Raw genomic sequence first — 21,953 nt, 5'->3', positions numbered from 1 at the left:
CTCGTCGCCATGCCCGCCTGGTAACGCCTCCGCGCCATGCACACTTGACCTGCCACCAGCAAGCCTTACAACCTCGCCTTGACTTGCCCCGGCTTTTCGAACCCGCGTGGCACTTTCTACGCAGACCGCGCCATCTTTTTATCGCACGCACACACCACCGCACGCCGCTCCTCCCGGACACGAGCGCCGACAAACTTACCACGGCTTTCGCCTGCGGCCAGCACTCCTGGGCCCCCTACGGCGTAAACACATCGAGATCATACCCTGTCGCCACGCCTTTCGAAATAGTCCCTCTTCTCCCTCTCCCACGACACTATGGGCAACTCCAATACAAAGGAGTCTCGTCCCGAGCCTTCCGGCGCCTCCGGCCGGCTCTCCCAGGCCCCCTCACGCGAGCCCACCGCCGCCAGCCGACCGAACGAGCAATCTGTTCCTTCTTCCGACCGTAGCAGGAATAGGCAAAGCCGGTTCACTAGAGGCGAGCTCAATCTTCTTGGCCTGGGCTCAACGGGAGCTAACAACAGAGAAGAGGCGCCCTATGAACGGAGGGAAACGAAACAGGAAAGGGAGGCGAGACGCCTCGAGAAGGAAAGAACGGCCCGTGAAAAGGAGCGTGAACGGAGTATGAAAGAGGAACATGTCGACGGAGGATATCTGGTCACACTTGGCGTCTACACCGGACCCGAAGACTTCAATAAGCAAGTCGTCAGGCAGCTTCAGGTATGTCACCCCTCGTAATATCTGGTATCTGCCAGCCATGGTATTGACCAGGAATCGCCAGCTCGACCGTAAAATCGCGCCTTTCTGGCGAGGCCTCGACGACAAGGATGACAGCTGGACCGAATACCAGCTCGTCTGCGCCGGTCGAGGTCTTCCCATCCCCGCTGCCGACGAGCAACCCCCCGAAGACCTTGTGCCTGCAGCTCCGACGCCAGATTCGGCCAACACCTCTTCGCAAAACCTCGCAAATCTGACCGTGCCCATGGGCCCCCGCTCGTTGTCTGTTGAGTCTGACTACAGCACATCCACGGCCAACGCCGGCTCGGCCCTTGCCTCGCCAACTACGAACCCAAAGCGGTCGAGCTCTCCGTTCAAGCCCCGTGCAAAAGCCCTTGCTGCGGCTCTCAGCGGCAGTTCGCGCAACAACTCATCAGCCAACATTGCGCCTCGTGAGATCACCTTACCACATGACCCCTTCGTCAATGGCCAGCTCCTCGAGGTCTTTCTCTACAAAGATGCTTCCGAGTGTCCCATCTGCTTCATGTACTACCCCCCGTACCTCAACCGTACCCGCTGTTGCGACCAGCCGATTTGCAGTGAATGCTTCGTCCAAATCAAGCGACCCGAACCACATTACCCAGAACACCACGGCGAACCAGGCGAGCCAGGTCAACCGCAGGCGCCCAACCCGGAGCAGAATCCGGAGATGCTCATCTCAGAACCCGCTGCGTGTCCCTATTGTCAACAGTCCGAATTCGGTGTCACGTACGAGGCACCACCCTTCCGCCGCGGCCTCGCGCACGCTATGCCACCGCTGAGCTCGCATAACACGGCCATGTCGTCACAGAGTTCGCTCAGCTCAACCATGCCCGGATCTCCGCCCACCGGCAGAAGGCGCACGCAGAGCCTGTCCGCCAATGCGCCAAACGTCATTGCTACCGACCGTGTCCGCCCCGATTGGTCTAGTAAGCTCGCCGCACAACGGGCGCACCAAGCCAGGCGCGCTGCTGCCGCCACAGCGCTACACACGGCCGCTTTCCTCATCGGCGAAAACCAACCACAACGTGGTTTCGCTTTTACTCGGCCTGGACGCTTCAGTAGACGCAACACCGGGCAGAATAGCTCATCCGCGAACCCTGGCGACGAAAGCCCGCTGGCACATGACGGCGAGGATCCGAACGGCATGGAGCCGGGCCCTCGCGGATCGTCTGGTCGTGGTATTCTCGGTCGCCGAAGCCGCATGGACGAGCTCGAGGATATGATGTTCATGGAAGCTGTCCGACTTTCTCTCGCTGCCGAAGAGGACCGAAAGCGGAAACAGGAAAAAGCCGAGCGCAAGGATGCCAAGAAGCGGGAGAAGGAGGAGCGAAAGGCAGCGAAAAAGGCCGAGAAGCAAGGCCATTTTTACAACGGAGGCAGCTCTGCCAGCGCCAGCAGCTTGTCTCTCGGATTTGGCAGACGTCGTGGCAACAGCACTACCAGCAACCTTCGCATGGAAGCAACTCAGAACGCGCAGACCAGCTCGACCAAGGTCAACGAAGTGCCTGGCGGGTCGCCCACCAGCCCGACACCACCCCTGGAAACCGGCAACAAGGGCAAGGGCATCGATCGTGGACAGGCTGAATCGGAAGGCGTCGACAGCACAGCTACCCAGAGCAGCTCGACAGTACCCTCGCTACCGATCCCCACGACGAGCCGCGGTCCGTCCCACCTCAGACAAATGAGCAACGCCTCATCGATATCCTCCTCTCTCGCTGACAGCGCGGCTGGGAGCTACTCGAACACTGGCTGCCTCGATGGTAACAACCCTCGAGGAAATGGGACCAGCTCGGGTGCGCGGGGCGAAGAAGCCGACCGCGACGCCACAGAGCCCATGTACAACTTCCGCAGCCTGGCAGAGATGGTGGGCGTCGACATTGAGAATGGCGAAAGCTTGGCACGAGCTGGGGACACGAACAACGGCTCAGGGACGAAGAAGAGAGACGATGACGATGCCCCAGAAGCCGAACAAGTAGAGGATGTCCGTCCTCCAGTCGAGGATAGCGTGGCGACGCTCAAACCTCCACCCACGATAATCGAGCTGCCTGAAGAACACGGAGAGACGAGCGTCACCAGCACGCCCATCAGCGATATATCGACGCCCGAGGTTATGATCACGCCGGAGACACCGGCACCTCTTGACGACGAAGAGGGCGAGTCAAAGAAATTGGGATACTCGATGGTGGAGAGGTCACCAGCTATCACACACTGAGCTGGCATTTGGAGACGGGGGGCCAGCACTGGCTACAAAGCTCGCACTTGTCCGTGATGGGAGTAAGCTGAACACTTGGGCGTTTGGGGCTTGTCTATGAAGTCTTTTAGAGTATGGGGATTGGGCGCTCAGCGTGTGCTGCGCTGTATTTGTAAGACTGCTCACTTCCTGTCACGATGGGCAAGACTTTATTGGGAATACATTTGGGAAGGCAGCGTGATTAATTTACTCTCCTTGTGATATATTTATTCATAATTCGTTAAGCTTACGCAGCGCCAGTGAGAACCGGGGCAACGCTTTCCGTGGAAACGACGTCACGTTGAGCCTCAACCAGCATATTTGAGTCATCGTCACATGCTGCGCCAGGTGCAGAATCCAGATCCGTCGGTAGCACGCCAAATTCGGACCGTGTGTTGACAAAGTCGGCTTGGGGGCTTTCCCAACTATAGTTGCGCCATCCGCCCAGCGCAGGCCACATGCTCTCCTCGACAAGCTTTCGGAATCTCTCGTCAAGTGCCACGGCGGCCTCCTCCTCTGCTGTGCGGACCGCGGTTGTCGGTCGCTCGGCCACGTCGATCGCCAGCAAAACGTCCTGCCACGCACGATTCGTCTCCTCAAATTCCCGGGCGTTGGTGACGCCCATGACGCTGACGCCGATCCTGCGCGTATTGCCGCCGCCAGCGGTCGTGCCGAAGCGGGCACCCTTGCGGGCCCACGTAGACATGGCCCAGTGCAAGGCGACCTTTTCGAGCGACGAGCCCTCGGCGACGGCCAAGGGCCCAATGTCGCGGCACGCGGTGCGCAAGGGCCGCGGGGCCGGATGCCAGGTAGCCTGGGGCCCGGCGTCGGCGCCGCGGGTCGTGAGGAGGCCCATGGAGAGCATGCTGGCGTTGGTGACGACGGAGACGCCGGCGGCGTCGAAGCGGTCGAGGAGGCTAGTGTCGGAAGCGAGCGTGTCGTTCTGTATGCAGAGGTGGCTGTAGGACTGGACGGCGTCGAGGGCTCGCCGTCTCGCGCAGGATCATCTCGGCGAGCTCGGCGAGAACGGCGGGCGGGTAGCCGGAGATGCCTACGTAGCGGAGGAGGCCCTGGCTGCGCAGGGCGCGAAGCTCGCGGACGGCGGCGAGGACCTCGGCGGGCGAGACAAACTCGACGTCGTGGCAGTGCACGAGGTCGAGGTACGGCGTGTGCAGGCGCGCCAGCGAGCGGTGAACCGAATGGCGAATGTGAGCTGGCGAGTAGTCGAACGCCGAGGGACCGACGCGGCCAGCCTTGGTAATGAGGAAGAGCGAGTCGCGGGGCGGCGCGAGAGCTGACAAGGCAGCGCCCACGAGGAGCTCCGAGGGACCATAGTAGGGTGATGTGTCGATGGCAGTGATGTTGGCGGCGAAAGCTGCGCGGAGGACAGGCAGCGAGAGGTTGTTGAAGTCGGGGTTGGGGTGGTACTGGATGTTAAATGTCGCTGTGCCCAGGATAAGTGGCGGGATGACAGACGAGAGAGGTGGTGGCAGGGCTGTCATGTTGTTGTTGCGGGAAGAGAGGCAGCCGACAAGATCCGAGAAACGAGCGTGAAAATCAAGGAGAAAAATGGACGAATAGCAGAGAAAGGAAGGAAAGGCACTTGTGAGAATCTGGAGGAGGGGCGGCCAGGAGAAAAATGCGGCAACGCCAAAGTGAAGGTATCGCGACCGATGCGCAAAATGCGCCCGAGACGATCCGACTGGATGGAGGGGCAATCAAGCACGTCAGCGTAATTCGCATGCGTTAGTTTTAGTTCGCCAAGCCAGGACAGGCCTAGGGCCCGAGATGGAGGACACCGAGAGATCTCGCGCTTAGGTGGCTGGAAACAGAACAGGGGCAGACAAAGATAGATTGGTGTGAGGCATTATCGATGATGAAGTGGCCGACTTTTACGCTATCATCGAGGTGAAGGAGGGTCCATGGAACAAGGGACAAGTCAGGTAAGTAGGCACCTGATATGGGCTCAGTCTGTGCAATGTACACCTAAACTTACCATCTAGGCAATGCACCTGCACCGGCTGGCCGGAAAGGTTACGTGTGTGACGGTAGAGAAGGGATTTCACGGCTTCTCCAACCGACGGCCTTAGGTGATGATGGTGCTCTCATGCGATTGATGATCAGCCTGACACTTGCCCACGTGAAAGAGTGTAGCAGACAAGGCACTCAGCGCCGGCCACGTCTAGCTGTGGCTTGCGCGGTGAAGTAACAGGTGCATTTCGTTACTCTCGTGCGATCGTGGTGGTGTTGAAAGGTGGAGCTGGCAGGGAGTCGATGACGCCCTCATCCAAATTTTGATGAAGAGGGGGCTCCGCCCATGTGAAGTATGCTCTGCGCAGAAGAGGTGCCTAGGAGGCGATGTCTGCTGCAAAGGGTACTGGGCTGGTCCAGGCAATCAGGTGTGTGTGTGCTGGAGATCAAGGGTCCACGCAACTGGCGTGTCCGACATTTCGTTGACAAGAAGACGCCGTCTCAGGCCATGCCCTGAACGTTTTTCATCATCTGGCCGTTTTCGGGGGCAGCCTCTTGCTACCTACCTACCGGCACCATCACGTGCATGGTGATGAAAAATCTCCGAGCAAATCCCTCTTGTAGTCGGTAGAGAGCATACCACTACGACCCCCCCTCCCCGCAATCCATCCGCTTACAATCGATCAAGGTGTGACCTCGGTGTGTCCACCTCCTCGTCTCCCCCTTATAGGCACTTGAGCCTGCAGTGCCCTGCTTCCCGTGCTTCGATTGGGATCCTGGTTCTTGAGCGCAACGGCGTTGGCGCACTGCGTCGACGGCCACTGCAGGTATTGTCATGAGAACCGTAGTCCTAGTGATCCATCGAAACCTGGTCAGCATTCTTTGCTCCTCCGCTTCCTTGCCTTGCTAACATTCCGGAGTGCGAATTTGGACGTGCTGGGCATATCGTAGAACACATTCTCTCAAAACAGATCCCAGGGCTACCCCGCGTCCTCTTAGCACTCCCCGCGCGTACGATAAGATTTCCTTGTTCTGTACATCCCCTGTTATCATCATATCGCAGTACTACCTCACTCGAACTCGTGGCCCATCTTGAGAACGTCCTACCTATTTGGGCAGCCTCCGTCCCACTGCGTCCTCGAATCACCCTCCCCATATTCGTCATCCATTAGGCTAAAGCTTCCAGCGTTGGTGGTCACACTCGTAATGATCTGCGTTCCATCAGTCGAATGCCACTTTACGATGTGGCTCCTTCATGTTCACCAGGTGCCGTTGGTACCCCCGCGTGCTGTGACCCGGCTGGATCACCTCTAGCATAACTATTTACCCTCCCAATCAAGCGAATGGACCGAAACTACTTCATATCGAATTTCTTCCACTGCGACACCATGCTATGAATTCGTCCTCTAGCACAGTCTTTGCTTTTCCGATAGATTGCGTGTACCCAGGCCATGCTAAACCTGCCGCCGGCGCAGGCGCCTCCAGTGAGGTTCTGCCGGCTTGGCTACCATCCTCGTTGCTCGATCGTCACATCAGCCTGCCCCCTTGGGTCTCCATTCCGAGCATTTTGCCATCAACAGGCTCAGTGTCTCGCTCTGTTGATTGCCGATGCCTGCTCCGCTCCGCTCCTGCCCAACCTATGTGCCCTCCAAGACCTACGCTCTGCAAGGACTATTAAACGTACAATGGCGCTGCTGTCCTGTCCCGCCGTGTCGGAATCCTGTCCCCGAATGCGTGTCAATATTCCCAAGGTCTGCCATCATGCGTTGGTCGTCCATTCTCACAACAGCGGCCTTCGCCGGGTCTAGTAGGTCTTGTTTACATGCCGTCTCGCCAGCAACAGGTCACTGACGCGAGCAGCCACGGCCCAAACCACCACCTACCGTGATAGTCAAGGCCGTACCTTCTCTGGCTACACTGATCGCGCTGGCGTGCGTTATGGTATTGCCATCCCAACTAGCGCCGCTCCAGGACAGTCATTCGACGCCATTCTACAAATCACTGCCCCCATCAGTATTGGCTGGGCTGGCTTGGCTTGGGGAGGTGGCATGACCTACAATCCCTTGAGCATCGTATGGCCCAACGGGAACGATGTCATGATCTCAGCTCGCATGGCCTTGTAAGTCTGCTTGGCTATCCGGCCTTGTTACATGATACTCATCCTGGCAGTGGCTATTCCGTCCCTCCGCCGTACCCAGCTACCACCCATACTCTGCTCTCAGGATCTGGGGCCAACGCTACTCATTTCACAGTCACGGCCCTCTGCCGCGGCTGCACCTACTGGTCTGTCCAGGGCTCCGATCCCGAGAGTTTGAACCCCAACGGCGAGAACTATCTTGCCAATGCCTATTCCACTGTGCCTGTCGACTACCCTGAGGAGGAACAAACGACGTTTGGGATTCATCAGGGCACCAATCACTGGTACCACGACTTTGCGCTGGCGAAGCAGGCCGGCTTTGAGCAATGGGCTGGCAGCGGTGGAGGGGGAGCCAGCACGACAACCTTGACAACTCGCTTAACCACGACCACAACCACGACTACAGATGTGCAGACAACACTAACAACAACCGTTACCCGTACTGGCTCGCCTCCGACCAGCGTAACAACCACCTCGAACGTCGCAGGGCCGACGCAGACCGGAGTCGTACCTCTTCCTGCCCCGAGCTCATGTCCTGGTGTCAGTGCCTGGCGGTCGAGCTTTGGGGTGGCCAGTGGATGGAGAGCCGTCAAGATTGCTGGCGGTCTTCGCACACCCCGCGGCATCGTGCTTGACTCCAACGGCAATCTGCTTGTTGTCCAGTCCGGTCTCGGTGTCACAGTCCACACCTTTGGTTCTGATGGGTGCCTTTCCGGTAGTAAAACTCTCATCTCGAACCCAGCCCTCAATCACGGTATCTCCCTCACAGCCGACGGCACGAAGCTCTACGTCTCTTCAATGACAACTGCCTTCGAGTACAGCTACAATGCCGCCAGCCAAACTGTAAGCGGCGAACGCACAGTCGTTAGGGCCATGAACCAGGGCGGCCACCCTTCGCGTACTCTCCTGATTCCACCTCAGACACCTCACCTACTGGTCATTTCACTGGGGTCATTCGACAATCTCGATCATCCAACAATCAACCCCGCAACGGGTCGAGCCATCGTCAAAGTATTCGACCTGCGTAACGTGCCTTCAGGCGGCTACACCTTCAACACGCAGGGGTACCTGCTGGGTTATGGTCTGCGCAATGGTGTGGCACTCGCCGCTGATGGCGGCAACCAGTAAGTGACATGTCCCAGAATGCGACTTATCCTAACGCAACCAGGGTTTGGGAGGTAGAGAATGGCGCCGACCAGTTTCAACGCACTGTCGGTGGCTCGTCATACGACATCCATGCCGACAACCCTTCTGAGGAGCTCAACTACCGTAAGACACCGTTCAGCCTTGAGCCATGAGCGTAAGCTAATCAGCGTAATAGTTGGTGATCCCGCCGTGGAGAACCGCAACTGGTACGGCTACCCGACGTGCCACAGCGTCTACGGAGCCAGCCAGTTCACTGACAAGGCATTCCGCACGGGGGACCAGTTTGTTCTCACTCCCAACGCGACCTTCAATGACGAGGACTGTGCCCGTCGCGGTTCCGTTCCGCCGCGCCTCAGTTTTCAGGCCCATTCTGCGCCAATGGATGCTGCATTCGACCGTGCCACAGAGAACATGTTCATCACCTTTCACGGCTCCTGGAACCGGCCCGTTGCAACGGGCTACAAGGTTGTGCAGGTCGCGTTTCGGCGTGGGGCTAATGGCCAGTACGAACCTGTGGAGCCAGCCACGAGCATGACGGCGGCAAAAGATATCTTCTGGAGTCAAAATGAGGGGAGTTGCACCAGTAGCACATGCTTCCGACCTTGCGGCATCACCTTTGACCGGGCTTACTCGAGGTTGATCGTGGGCAGCGACCGGCCGTCGGAGGGAGAGCTTTTCATGTTGATCAAAACGTAAGAAGGCTCTTCTGGGAGGTGCATCAGGATCTGGGATAGGCGTATACTTTACGTGGAGGAAACCGTCTGAAGACGCACACAAGGGGTCTAGTTCTTTTCCGTGGAGATATCGTGGAATCCCGTAACTTGCTTAAATGCCAGAGAAAATATTGTGAAAGCAATGTTCGAGCATGCAGGTTGGCCGTCTAATGCATTGGCTGGGTATGAGTCCCAAAGTCCTCGAAGCAGTTCTGTACGATAAGCTCTGGTTTATGAAAGGAGACCTTAATGCTCACGTTGCTCGGTACACGTGCTGTTGAGTCTAAGAACACACTTTTCGGACGTACCTTGTCTTGTAGAAGCGGAAACCCCAAAGCCTGGAATGTTACCTGGAGATGATAGTACTCGGAGAGAGCCTCTGGGCAGTCAGTAGTCATATAGAAAAAGCGGAGAAAGAGACGTGTTTGACCTTCAGTTGCGATGCCTAAATGACTACCCAAAATCGCAATGTCGTGTTATTCCATCTACCTGTCACGGTATCTCGCAGGTCGGGCAGGTAGTCGGTAGTGGGCTGTAGGGATTGAGGCCGCTCTTGAGCAAGACCAGATCAGAAAGACTTTACTGACAGAGTCAACGAGGGACTGAGTGCCTCGATCAATATTGGTTGAGCCACAATCTTGGCTTTGGCCAGGCGGTGATGTTTTCAAGCGGGTTTGCCGGGTATTTTCAGGTCGAAGGAGGGTAGTGCACTAGAGAAGCTTGTGTTCTCCACTGCCCATCCTGCCTTTATCTCGCCAGACTTGACTGAGTCTTGTTTCAAGGTTACTAGCAACTCGTGCGGAGGATTCGGATTCGCAGCGGCCTAAGTATCTGGGTCGCGGGGTGGCGAGATTACCGGGCCTGTAGATTGACATGCGGTGCTCGTCCTGTAGGGATCCCTGCCTTGTGTCGGAGTTGAGCAACTTCACCCCCGGCTCCAACACATCCACGTCAATGATGGCACAATAAGTGCGGCAGCGCGCGAATGGTTCCGCCGAGATTTCTGTTAGCTGCTACGAACACGATGTCAGAATGACGCATAACTTGAATGTAGCACATGCCCAAGCATATATGGACGGAGAAGTCGCGTCAGAGAGCGACCCCAAGCAAAGACTTTTTTTGTTGGCGCAGAGCCCTGCTTGAGTGAGGGTCAACAATTGTCTGAAAATTTGCCATAGCTAATGCAATTTCTCTGGTTACGACTTCCTGTCAAGTCAAACGAGCCTGCAGGGACCTGGATCTCTATCAGAGACGTCAAAATCCAAATAGACAAAAGGCGGAGTGAGCTGTTGTTTCTGGACACCCATTTGTGGTGCACCACGCACATGCACCATGTTCCCTGGGCTGGGCTGGGCTGATATGGTGCGGCTCACACTGGGCCGAGCCGGGCCTGAGCCTTGGCAGGTGCCACAAAAACGCTATTCTGGACCATGACCTCCACTGCAACATCTCTGTGTCGTCGCGACATGCACCTTCCCACCTGTCAAGCACATTTGCAAGCTCTACCATCGCTTCAATGGCGGGCAAAAGGGGAAGCACGGCTGGACCCCCGCCGTTAGCCAAGACGCTCGTTCTAGACAACGGTGGCTACACCATCAAGGCTGGTTTCGTAACCGACGAATCTGTGGGACAACCACGCGTTATCCCCAACTGCATCGCCCGCGACCGTTCCAGGAAGCTCTACGTCGCGTCCGAACTGGACCAATGTCGTGACTTTGGCGAGGTTCAATTCAGGCGCCCGGTAGAGAAGGGCTTCATTGTCAATTGGGAGGCTCAGAGGGAGATCTGGGACCGCGAATTCTTCGACGACAAAGCTCCACAGAAATGCGATCCATCCGAAACGCGACTGCTTCTCGCTGAACAGCCCAACTCCCTTCCCGTGCTTCAGTCGAATACCGACCAGATCGTTTTCGAGGAGTATGGTTTTGCCAGCTACTATCGTGGCATCGGTCAGTCGGTGCGCTGCAGCTTCTGGGTTTTCACCACTGACGTTCCCTTCCTCAGGTCCCGCCTTTAACGCCTACCATGACATACAGGCTGTTCTCCAAACGCCTCGCGATCCAAGTACTGTTCCTACGACCCCAGCCGAGCTGGTCTTCGTCATCGACTCGGGCTATTCTCAGACGACTGTCTTGCCTCTCCTCCACGGCCGCCCGTTTCACTCTGCCGTTCGCCGCCTCGACGTGGGCGGTAAGTTCTTAACGAACTACCTTACTCGCCTTCTCTCCCTCCGCCACTACGACATGCGAAACGACGTCTACATCGTCAACGAGATCAAGGAAAAGGCCTGCTACGTGTCTCTCGATTTCGACAGTGATCTGGAAAATACATGGAAGGGTACACGTGGCGAGAGGAGAGAGTCATATCTGACAGGAGGTGGTGTTGCCAAGGACTACGTGCTACCCGATTTTCACACTCGATCACAAGGGGTCGTGCGTGACTATGACCCTGCCATGCACACAAAGGCCAGAAAGCTGGCGGCTCAGTCGAGTGACGTCAGCGAGGACCTCCTTACTTTGCGTAACGAGCGCTTCACTGTGCCTGAACTTCTGTTCAACCCCTCCGACATTGGCCTCTGGCAGTCAGGGCTAGCTGACCTCGTTATGCAGTCTCTCGACGAACTGCCGATTGGAATCTGGCCAGGCCTGCTGGCCAATATTGTTGTCATTGGTGGGAATGCCTCGTTCGAAGGATTCATTCAGCGTCTTGAGAAGGAGCTCGTGAAGCGGGTGCCTGACGACTGCATAGTACGTGTTGCCCGCCCAGCTGATCCAATCACCAGTACTTGGCTTGGCGCGGCGAACCTTGCCCGTCACCACAATCTGCCCAATATGTGTGTCACAAAGGCAGAATACGAGGAGCACGGCGGAAGTTGGCTCGCTCAAAAGTTCGGTTCGAGCTCGGCTATATGTTGAGCGAGTCACAGCTGAGTTGCATGAAATGACGTCCAACCTTTTGCAAGTTGATATTGGGGCTAGAATATCTGTCTATCAACGATAACGAAGCACGACATAACCACTGCACTGCAGAAATCACAGCAGCCAGATCATCTCAAAAGGACGGGCCACCCTCGCACCTTCGCATGCACTCAGAAGACCCCTCCGAAGCTCCGGTGCCCACTGCCGGAATATTCTGGGCGAGGGCCGCGAATTGCGTGGCCACTGGACTGTCGCCGAACGCCGCGGCCAGAATTTCTGATGGCAACCCAAACAGCCCGTTCGCAACGTTGTGCGTGCCAGCATCCTCGGAGCTCAGAGCGGAGACGAGCGTTGCGTTTTCACAGCCTGGTAAACATTAGCCCGAATCGCATCAAGGACATTACGGAACCTGCCGGTGTTCTGCATTGTATGCAGGCTGCCTGTGGGAAATATGGTCATTTTGCCCGGCGTCAGGATTGTCCGCACGAGGCGCGCACCGTTCTCCAGCGTCATGAAAGTCTCGGTGGTGCCCTCGACCGCGACGACGTAGTTTGACGCCCGAGGATGGTAGTGTGGCGGTAGCATCGCACAGGGCCCGAGGGTCAGCCAAGACATCGTCATGCCGTTGCCGATCGTCGCTGGAAAAGTTGCTGCATTGGCATTGACTACGCCACCAGGAGAGTAATTATGGAAGTCGCTTGCGAAGTAGTCGAACGTCCAATCACTGTCTTGAGAGAGAAGTTTGATCTTGTCAAGCTCGGTTGGGCTCAGCTTCAGACGACCCACGAGCGTGGGATTGACGGCTTGGTCGATGCCCTCCACCATGCCGATCAACAAGCTGAGGCATATTCCGTGAACGATAGAGGCGATCTTTAGCATGTTGGACGGAAGTTTGTGGCTGTTTGGCATCTGCTGAAGAGCTCTGGAAGGCGGCATAACGATGCGCGGCCAATCTCGATGATATTATAATCGATCGACGAACCCTGCCGCTTCATGGCTGCCTATCGGGATGCCTTCATGTTGTGCTCACGCGGGAGTATCATTCGACACTTAGGGGAACACAGCAGGCGCTGACTTTGATGGATGACGAAACCTTTGTCCACCGCCAGTCAGCCGGGATTGCCATCATCGAGATCGAGGATTTTTGATCGCGAGATCGCTTGTTGAAGTTTTGTATCTTCGACATCCGCCAGGGCCACTACCCCATGTCACTCGATCTGATGATTAGATATTTAGCATCACAATGGCAGAATACCATTGCGTTTCGCATTGAAATTATCCAACGTGTTCAACCTGGAGCGGGCGCTAGTAGGCATCGACACTGTCTCCCAAGAGCGCCTGATGCCTCGTTGGCTTGAGCATAAGGAGTCGGAAACCTGTTTGACAATGCGGAAATACAGACATTCCCATCATCCAAATTACTGTCACAAGATTGTCGATTCGAAAAAGCATGCCTATTCAAGGAAATGGCATTGCGGTATCTCGTTATTGTTGATGAGCCATTGTTCCCGCGTCATGTTCCCTGCGTCTTCGTGTTGCACTTGGTTGGACAAGCCTCGTATCTCAACACAGACGACAGGGACAGCCGAGGAAACAATATGAACCACTGGCAACTCGCGAACTCAAGGATACCGTGATACTTGGCCCTATCAACAGCAGGCTGTTCAACGAATTTAAGTTTCAGTAGAACAAGGCCGCGTTCACAACCATGTGAATCGTATCAAGTACCCAAAACACGTCCTTGTGCTGCTCCAGGCCACATCGCAGCGATGACGATATCAACAAACGAGCCCCATATTGCCCAGCTTCTGTTAACCAAGTAGATGGAAGCATAGTGAATATCGCGCTCCAATTCGAGCCATTCTGATAGTCGATGCCGATTGTGTTGCTTTGCCAGGTTTGTCCTGTGCCCAACCCGATCAATCCACAGGGCACGAGACTGACGTTGACCAAGCCGGTCTCAGAAAGACTTGAATTATTCGGGCCAAAAACATTCTTGGTGACATGAATCCAAATGAAGATCACGATGCAGTTGTAGAGAAGCCGATCCCAGCACATTGCCTCGATGGTGGATGTGGCAAGCTCCCGAGCCTTGATCGTGGCATGCGACTCTGCCTGATTTTGACGGTAACCCACAAGAAGTCTCCTGTCATTCGAGTGACACTGCATCAGTAAGGAATGAGTTGGGATCGGCGATCTATTACTATGACGCCACGCAACAATGTGATCGCCCAGCAAAAAGAGGGTATCATACAGAACGACGAGGCAGACTGGCCTCGCCTGACGACAGACGGGAGAGGAAAAGCTCCATAAACGAGAAGAAAGACGCGCTGCGCTATCATGAGTGATCGGTCGAGAAACGCCGAACTGATCCAGAGGGAAGCAACCAAAGCAACGAAACACTGGCAGAGTAGAGGCCTACGAGAAGAATTCCAGCATCTCTTAGAGGTGGCGGAGAAAGCGCCCGCGGCTGGAACACCCTGCAAATTGATCAGCACAAAAGGTCGCTGGGAAGGATCGGGATGCGGCATACAGTCGCACTAGAGAACGTCAGCTTGATTTTCGGAAATTTGTTGGGCTTTTAGTTGACTTACAAAATGAGCTGTCGATCCTTCGTTGTGGGTGATGCAGTAACCACCGCAGCATCCACGGCAAAATCGCTGAGTCTGCTCAATGCAGTCGTGGCACTTTTGTTGTTCAGTTCCCGTGCCCCAGTTGGGTGTGGTGTGAGACTCACATTATTACCACACTCCCAACAGCTCTTGATGATGCGTCCCTGTAGGCTATTAGCGAAGAGATACTAATGCAACACGGCGCAGATTTCCATGGGATCCGAAGGATAAGAACATTGTTGTACATATGGGGCATACAGTATGTGCAGGCGGAAGCCACTGAGTTCAGTTCTCTGAGAGGCAAAGATCACTGCAGATGCCATTCCGTACCTTCGATTTGGCGTGTGAGGTACGATGCTCTTCGTCCTCATGTTGCTGGACCCAAGCATCGCCTTCAGGGCTAACAATAATCACATCGGCGGCGGAAAGGTTGACAGGGCCGGGACTTGCAGGCGCTGTCGGTGGTATGTAACATTCCTCGCACCACCATTTATTGCAACTGTTGCAGTACCGATCGCGAAGGCAGTCGGCACATCTTGCAACGAAGCCGGAGGACGTAGAGGCCGAGCAAGGAACCGTTGCTGCTTTGACGGAGGACGAGAGAAGGGGTGGCGGCGCCAAGAGGGGCAGAAGTGAGGATGGCGTGCCGGCATGAGTGGTGACTCCCTCCGGAGCAGCGCCGCAACCTGCACAACCAGGGACGGCATGTGTCGCAACAGCCCACTGAGGGTGAGAGTCCCGCGAACCTGGTGCAGTCACAAGATGGGAGGCAGGAACCTTGCCATATGCAGGTGAGCTGATGTGACGCGGGCCATTGCATGGCAGGGCATCAAAGGCAATGAGACCGCGGCAATCAACAAGCGTGGCAGCCCATTCGTCGAGCGGCGCCCGGCAAATCATCCTGCCCTTCCGATTATGCCAATCATCAGGAGCGTGTGCCATGTCCGGTGCACCAAAGATGTAGAGGGCTTTGAGACGTGGCGTATTCTCCGGACGCGTAGGACGGCAGGCATATTGGAGAGTGCGACAGAGCTGCCGCTCGTTGAGATGCTTGCTCCCACGCAACGAGAGCAATCGGATGTTGTAAGATGGATCGAGAATCAGCTCGTGGCAAAGCTCGGACGTCACGGGTAGAGTGTCGAGGATCAGAGTTTGAACATCGGCGAGGAGGTTGTGGTGGCTGAGGCGGCTGAAGATGCCACGTAAAGGACCTGAGTAGAACCTATGAGGGGGCAATAAGCAGTTGTCGACAGAAGATGGATCGGGTTCCACGTACTCATCCTCAGTCACATTCTCGTCAAGTTGGGCGTTGCGCCAGGTCTCGCCGCCGCGGTCGACTGGAGCGATGTCAAGTTGGGCAGCGCGAGTATGGGTGAGGTCGAGATGGCGGAACACGCCGGGTGTGTGAAGGACAAGCCCGCGGAAGTCGTGACTTGCCGAAGCCAGGTTCAGGCGTGTGGAGGCAGACAGGTAAGGTGCGGTCTGCACGAGAATCAGGTGGTTCGAAAGGAGGTCGAGTAACGTTGGAACTGGATCTAGGTATTCGACATGCGACGCGTTGGGGGTAATATGGACAGCCGAGAGCATGGTACGGCCGAAGGAGAGGGTGCTGCGAAGAGTGGATACCGAGGATAGATAACGATGAAGCGCAAGGCGAGAACCTGGCGATGGCGGATATCAGGGCACAACGGTGGTTGATGTTGGGACCTCTTGGTCGGGAACACCGGGTAGTTATAGGCAGGACAACGATGGATGATGAGCTGATCAGTGCCTCAGGTGCCTCGAAGCTAAGACATATGATGGAGGGGTGTTGCTCGCGTATATATTCGCTGGGATGCTGGATACCTAGAGCTCTATAGCTTCAGTAGCTAGAGCAAATAATAAGCGCTCTTCGGCCTCTCTAGTTGGATCGGCCTGTCTGGTTCAACTCGAACAACGCCGTGTTCAAGGCGAGCTGGCATCACGTTGGTGTGTGTGGAGTTGCTGCATCCTTGCATGGCCCTCTGATACTAAGCCAGTCCCAGCATGCGGACCCTGAAGATCGACGGACCGAATGAAACGGGTTGGGGGTTAGAGATCGGGGGGGGGGGGGGGGGAGAGGCGTTGAATGCTTTGGGAGGGTGGTTGAAAGTAGGTGCGAGACATGTCGAGCATCGGAGCTCTCCAATGAAGCTGCTGCTTGAAACTGTTACATGACCAAATTAGCCGCGACAACCCGCTTAGACCTGCCGACTTATCGATTTAATGCACGGCCACCGCAGTGGCTCGAGCTGCATCTCGGCCGGGCGTCCGTGGGGTGCGGGATGACTCCCCGGACAGGCGGTGAAGAACGACATGTAATGTACCTTGTATGGGGGGTTCTTGGCTGATTGTCCCGCGCCAGTGACGAAGCCAGAGTCGGACATTACCTATGTATTTTGGGCTTGGTTTCGGCTGGGCGATCCGTGATGCCCAAGAGGTGGCTTGACTGGCCTTATTGACGATCACATTGGGCTTTGATTTTGTAGCTGGCACAAGCCCTCTTGGCGTCTCTGAACGACTCATTTAGGTCTTAGGTCGGATGCTTCGGACCCCCTCAGTATCATGTTAGCTTTTAGTGTCGATGCCAGAGAAGGATCGCGAACTTACCTTATGGTCATCTGCTCTTCTGTATAAGGCCAGCCAGAACATTTACCAGCCACCCCCACTCACACAGCCTTACGTAAGATCTAATGGATAATCTTCGGCTCGGATCTGTAGTCCCCAAAAGGCCTGAAGTGGCGGATGGGGTGCCCTCTGTGGCGCAAGCTTTCCCACGTCATCGTAGCGGGTGGCCCCTGCACGAATCCAAGTCACCATAGAATCGCGAAGAAATGAAATGTTGCTGAATCATCTGTTATGGCCCCTCGACAGCTGGGCCTCTTCGAAGCCATGATGCCAATTGCGCCGTGCACTCAATGATCCGAAAAAACCGCTATAATCTCTACGAAGCTTGTCATGATAAATCCGTACATTCAACTCTCCCTCGACCTACCCTCTTCTCCCACCAATCTGGCCACTTGACCCCTCTATCACAACATGGGTGACATTGAGCCTCAAGACAACAATCCCTCGATCACCTGGTCTGCGTCATTCTCTGTTGTCCCGCCAGCGAGAAGCGCACCGAAAGACCTCCGTGGAGATAAAATCCTCCTCCCTCAATCAGCTCTGGAACACCTTCTCGCAGCCTCCCGGTCGCCTTCTCATCCGAACCAGACTTTCTCCTCGTCACGCGACCCTTTCAATCCCTACGCCACCCACCAATCTGGACCTTACCACGAGACCTCCCAACTTCCGAATCCCTTAACCTTTCGCCTCGTTAATCCGATCAACGGAAATGCCGTGCATGCTGGAATACGCGAGTTCTCTGCCGAAGAGGGGCAAGTCGCGCTGGGCCCATACCTGATGGAAGCCCTGGGCATCGACAGCAGCATGTTCGCGAGCGAGAGTGACATCGACAGCGATGCCCACGCGACGAGCGACCAAAGCAAAGCCTACCCGCGGATCACGATTCACGCAAAACATCTTCCCAAAGGCACATATGTTCGGCTACGTCCCCTTGAAGCAGGCTACAATCCCGACGACTGGAAGTCTCTCCTCGAGCGTCAGCTGCGCCAGAGCTTCACTACCCTGACAAAAGATGCTGTTCTTGCCGTTCGCGGTGTCAAGGGAGAACAATTCCAATTTCTTATCGATAAATTCTCGCCCGAAGGCGATGGTATATGTGTTGTCGACACTGATCTCGAGGTTGATATAGAAGCTCTGAACGAGGAGCAGGCTCGCGAAACTCTGCGTCAGATAATGGCTCAAGAAGAGACGGGAAGCGCCAACGGAAGCTCCAAAGGCGGCACGCTAGACATGTGGAAGCCCATCGATGGTCAGGTTGTGCCCGGTCAATATGTCGATTTCCAACTGCCATCTTGGAACAGATCTGCTCCCTTGATAATTGAGCTTTCCGGCATGTCCAATCCCGATTCGCTTGACTTATTTGTCAGTCCAAAATCGTCTCGACAACGGGCTTTGCCACGCGATTTAGAGCACGTATTTGGCGAGATATCTGTCGCACGGAGTGGCATGAAGACAATTATTCTCAACCCTACAAATGTCGAGCTTGAAGACGCAGACCAACTGCTGATCGCAGTACACGGATATCCAAATTCGGTTTCGTCGGGTTCAGCCACTCTGTCCTTCACACTTCGTGCAAGGTCTGCTGCTGTTGTTTCCGACCCTCCATCTACCACGTCGGGTGATTCTAGCACATCGCACTCATTGGACGATGAGCAATGCCAGAATTGTCGGCAGTGGGTGCCGAGCCGAACAATACTGCTGCACCAAAACTTCTGTCGACGCAATAACGTCATCTGTCCGAGGTGCAAGTCGGTATTCAAAAAGGGCTCCCCTGAATGGGAAGCGCACTGGCACTGCGAATTCGACGACGAATTTGGCGATACAGCTGCCAGCAAAGCCAAGCATGACGCTCAGCGACACAGCGAGTGTCAGTGTTCTTCATGTGGCATGACTGTACCATCCTTGGTCGAGCTGGCCCTTCACAGGACCAGTGTCTGCCCTGGCAAGCTGATTCTCTGCAGGTTTTGTCACCTCGAAGTGCCGCAGGAAGGAGATCCCTTGAGTCCATCGGCTGAAGTCATTCTATCTGGTCTTTCTGCGCATGAGGTCGCTGATGGGGCACGCACCACCGAGTGCCACCTATGCAACAAAATTGTTCGTATGCGTGACATGTCTGCCCACATGAAGCACCACGAACTTGACAAGGTGTCGCGGCGCCAAGCCTGACCTGTGTCGCAATGCAAAATTGCGGTCGCACCCTACACGGCGTCGGGGCCTTTAGGAGCTGTTGGTGCAGGCACAACAATGGGACAGGGGCCCAGCAATGACATTGGTCTTTGCTCGCTATGTTTCGGACCACTATATGTCAGCATGCACGATCCAAGGGGAAAGGCGCTTCGCCGGCGCATTGAACGACGTTACCTGTCACAAATGATGACGGGCTGCGGCAAGTCGTGGTGCGCCAACCAGTGGTGTAAGACCGGCCGCGCCAACGCGGCTTTGGAAGCCAAAGCTGCAAGTGCCCAGGCTGTCTTGCCGCTTGTGAAGCCACTGGTGGAGAATGTCCCGCTGCTAGATGAGCCCCTTTTCTTCTGTGTCGATGAGCGAAACCAGACGAGCAGAAAGCTGGCAACGGTACTTGCCAGTGACAATGTTTGGGAACAGGAATGGTGCATAGCAGCGTGCGAGGCGGCTGCTGGAGATCTGGGTAAAGCACGGGAGTGGTTACATGATTGGGCACCTATGAAAGGCGCGTGTACATAATGGGCGGCGTTTCAATGATACCACGATATTCTAAAGAGAAAAAAGGTTTAAGATGCACTACCCCCTAACCGAATACCCCCTAACCGAACTCCAAAATACACTAAAAACAGCTATTTATAGGGGTCTATATCTCGACTAATAATAGAGCTATAAATCTAGTGATATAGTCGTGGTTATAGGGACCGATAAGCTTAGATCTTAAATACTTAATTAATAGTTTTATATTAAGATATCCCCCCCTATTAAGAGGGGATATAGGGGTTCTCTATATATTATAATTCCTAGTTATATAACTAGGAGTTATATAGGCTAGTAATTACTATTCTATAATTATTATACTATAATTGCTTAATAGTAATTATAGTTCTATAATTATTAAAGAGGATTACTCTCTATAGGAATATAAGGTATTAGAGACTTATAACTACTCTAATAGCTTAAATAAAGCTAAACTATAGTAATATATATATTATAAAATAGAGGGAAATCGTAGCTATAGAATAGTATAATTTTTATAATATTCTATAGAGCTATTCTATAGTAATAATCGTTTAAGTTCTCTTATACCCTATTGGCTAGAGCTTAAAATCCGACTCATTTATAAGGCCCCTTTATATAATAATTCCTATTTAATTTATATATTCTTAATTATTATAAATAAATACTTACTAAGATATATTTTACTTTTATTAAGATTTAATAGTATATAACGATAATCGATATAGGAGGTATTAAGTAACGATTAAGGGTAAAGCTTAGTTATAGGATAAAGAGATAATAATAGATAAGAGGAAGGGAGAGACAAAAGTAATTATATCTCTAGAAGGAGATATTAGGTTGAGAAATAGATCGAGGATTCTTATAGCACTTAATAAAAGCTATAAAATAATATATTTTTCGTTTAGATTAAAGGTAAGAAAGTAGAAGGGTAATTAAGAAGAAAGTTATAATTAATTAAGAGAAATATTTAAATTAATCTTAATAAGAGTAAAACGTATCTTAGGAGGTATTTATTTATAATAATTAAGAATATATAAATTAGATAGGAATTATTATATAAAGGGGACTTATAAGTATAATTAGATTTAGATAAATTATTAAGATCTAAAAACTTAAAAAATAGGTTTAAGGGGTACCCTCTATATATAATAGATTAACCCTTAGTAGCTATACGTAGATAAGGCGCTTAGACTACCTCTAGACCTATAGGGGAAGTAGAGTTAGATTTTAAGCTCTAGCTAATAGGGTATAAGAGAACTTAAACGTTTATTATTATAGAATAGCTATATAGAATAGTATAAAAACTATATTATTCTATAGCTATAGTTATCTCTATTTTATAATATATATATCGTTATAGTCTAGCTTTTATTCGAGCTATTAGATTAGTTATAAGATTCTAACCCTTATAACTCTTATAAGATTAATCTAAGTACTTCTCTTAATTAATTATAACTTTCTTCTTAATTATACTTCTATTTATTTACTTTTAATCTAAATAAAAAATATACTATTTTATAATTTTTATTAAAGGCTATAAGAATCTTTAATTTATTCCTTAACTTAATATCTCCTTCTTAAGATATAATTACTAATACGAATAGCTAAATAGAAGGGCCTACTCTATAGCTATACCTTAAGGCCGCCTATAGCCTAGTACGTGGCCTAGCCTATAGCCCTGCCTTGAGGCCGCCTATAGCCTAGTACGTGGCCTGACTTATAGGCCTATATCCACTTACCTATATATATATACCTATATAGCCTTCTAACCTAGGTAGAGTAATTTATCTATCTTATACCTATAGAATAGCTACTTAGTATCTATTATATATTCCTAGCGTGATGCCTACTAAGTCCCTAAGACCTAACTCTAGTACTAGCTATACTAGAGCCGTAGCTATTTCTATAATAATTACTTTTATCTCTCTTTTCTTTTTATTTATTATTATCTCTTTATTCTATAATTAAGCTATACCCTTAATTATTATTTAATACTTCCTATATCGATTATAATATATATTAATAGGTTATAAGCTTAGATTTCCGATCTATTTCGAAATTAAATTATAAATAATTAAAAGAGTAATTCTTTAATTATTTAATAACTTTAATTATCTT

At 52.9% G+C, this 21,953-nt stretch overlaps 7 protein-coding genes across 7 annotated transcripts; 4 read left to right on the top strand and 3 right to left on the bottom strand.

The window, feature by feature from the left end:
- Positions 1–315: 315 nt before the first annotated feature.
- Positions 316–2,971, top strand: VDAG_09060 (C2H2 zinc finger protein; the record flags this gene model as incomplete). Its single annotated transcript, XM_009655362.1, has 3 exons — positions 316–720; positions 782–1,286; positions 1,362–2,971. 3 exons carry the CDS (start codon positions 316–318, stop codon positions 2,969–2,971), a joined length of 2,520 nt encoding a protein of 839 aa, XP_009653657.1.
- Positions 2,972–3,236: 265 nt separating this feature from the next.
- Positions 3,237–4,588, bottom strand: VDAG_09059 (D-threo-aldose 1-dehydrogenase; the record flags this gene model as incomplete). Its single annotated transcript, XM_009655361.1, has 2 exons — positions 3,958–4,588; positions 3,237–3,932 (listed from the first exon to the last, which is right to left on the bottom strand). Exons 1-2 carry the CDS (start codon positions 4,489–4,491, stop codon positions 3,237–3,239), a joined length of 1,230 nt encoding a protein of 409 aa, XP_009653656.1. The 5' UTR covers positions 4,492–4,588.
- A 2,133-nt stretch (positions 4,589–6,721) lies between these two features.
- On the top strand, positions 6,722–8,939 carry VDAG_09058 (uncharacterized protein; the record flags this gene model as incomplete). Its single annotated transcript, XM_009655360.1, has 6 exons — positions 6,722–6,767; positions 6,821–7,079; positions 7,130–7,940; positions 8,019–8,221; positions 8,266–8,366; positions 8,419–8,939. The coding sequence occupies 6 exons, from the start codon at positions 6,722–6,724 to the stop codon at positions 8,937–8,939; spliced, it is 1,941 nt and encodes a 646-aa protein (XP_009653655.1).
- Positions 8,940–10,472: 1,533 nt separating this feature from the next.
- VDAG_09057 (actin) lies at positions 10,473–11,871 on the top strand (the record flags this gene model as incomplete). The annotated part of the gene is made up of 2 exons (XM_009655359.1): positions 10,473–10,905; positions 10,961–11,871. 2 exons carry the CDS (start codon positions 10,473–10,475, stop codon positions 11,869–11,871), a joined length of 1,344 nt encoding a protein of 447 aa, XP_009653654.1.
- Positions 11,872–12,007: 136 nt separating this feature from the next.
- Positions 12,008–12,753, bottom strand: VDAG_09056 (spherulin-1A; the record flags this gene model as incomplete). Its single annotated transcript, XM_009655358.1, has 2 exons — positions 12,008–12,240; positions 12,279–12,753. 2 exons carry the CDS (start codon positions 12,751–12,753, stop codon positions 12,008–12,010), a joined length of 708 nt encoding a protein of 235 aa, XP_009653653.1.
- A 1,612-nt stretch (positions 12,754–14,365) lies between these two features.
- Positions 14,366–16,242, bottom strand: VDAG_09055 (uncharacterized protein; the record flags this gene model as incomplete). Its single annotated transcript, XM_009655357.1, has 5 exons — positions 15,763–16,242; positions 14,817–15,708; positions 14,625–14,650; positions 14,469–14,534; positions 14,366–14,414 (listed from the first exon to the last, which is right to left on the bottom strand). Exons 1-5 carry the CDS (start codon positions 16,071–16,073, stop codon positions 14,366–14,368), a joined length of 1,344 nt encoding a protein of 447 aa, XP_009653652.1. The 5' UTR covers positions 16,074–16,242.
- A 1,255-nt stretch (positions 16,243–17,497) lies between these two features.
- On the top strand, positions 17,498–19,835 carry VDAG_09054 (uncharacterized protein; the record flags this gene model as incomplete). The annotated part of the gene is made up of 2 exons (XM_009655356.1): positions 17,498–19,230; positions 19,354–19,835. Exons 1-2 carry the CDS (start codon positions 17,544–17,546, stop codon positions 19,833–19,835), a joined length of 2,169 nt encoding a protein of 722 aa, XP_009653651.1. The 5' UTR covers positions 17,498–17,543.
- Positions 19,836–21,953: the final 2,118 nt, after the last annotated feature.

This window comes from Verticillium dahliae, genomic scaffold (assembly GCF_000150675.1).
Source record: "Verticillium dahliae VdLs.17 supercont1.23 genomic scaffold, whole genome shotgun sequence".
Lineage (NCBI taxonomy): Eukaryota > Fungi > Ascomycota > Sordariomycetes > Glomerellales > Plectosphaerellaceae > Verticillium > Verticillium dahliae.
The sequence above is the reverse complement of the archived record's forward strand: the minus strand, read 5'-3'. Positions and strand labels throughout refer to the sequence as shown.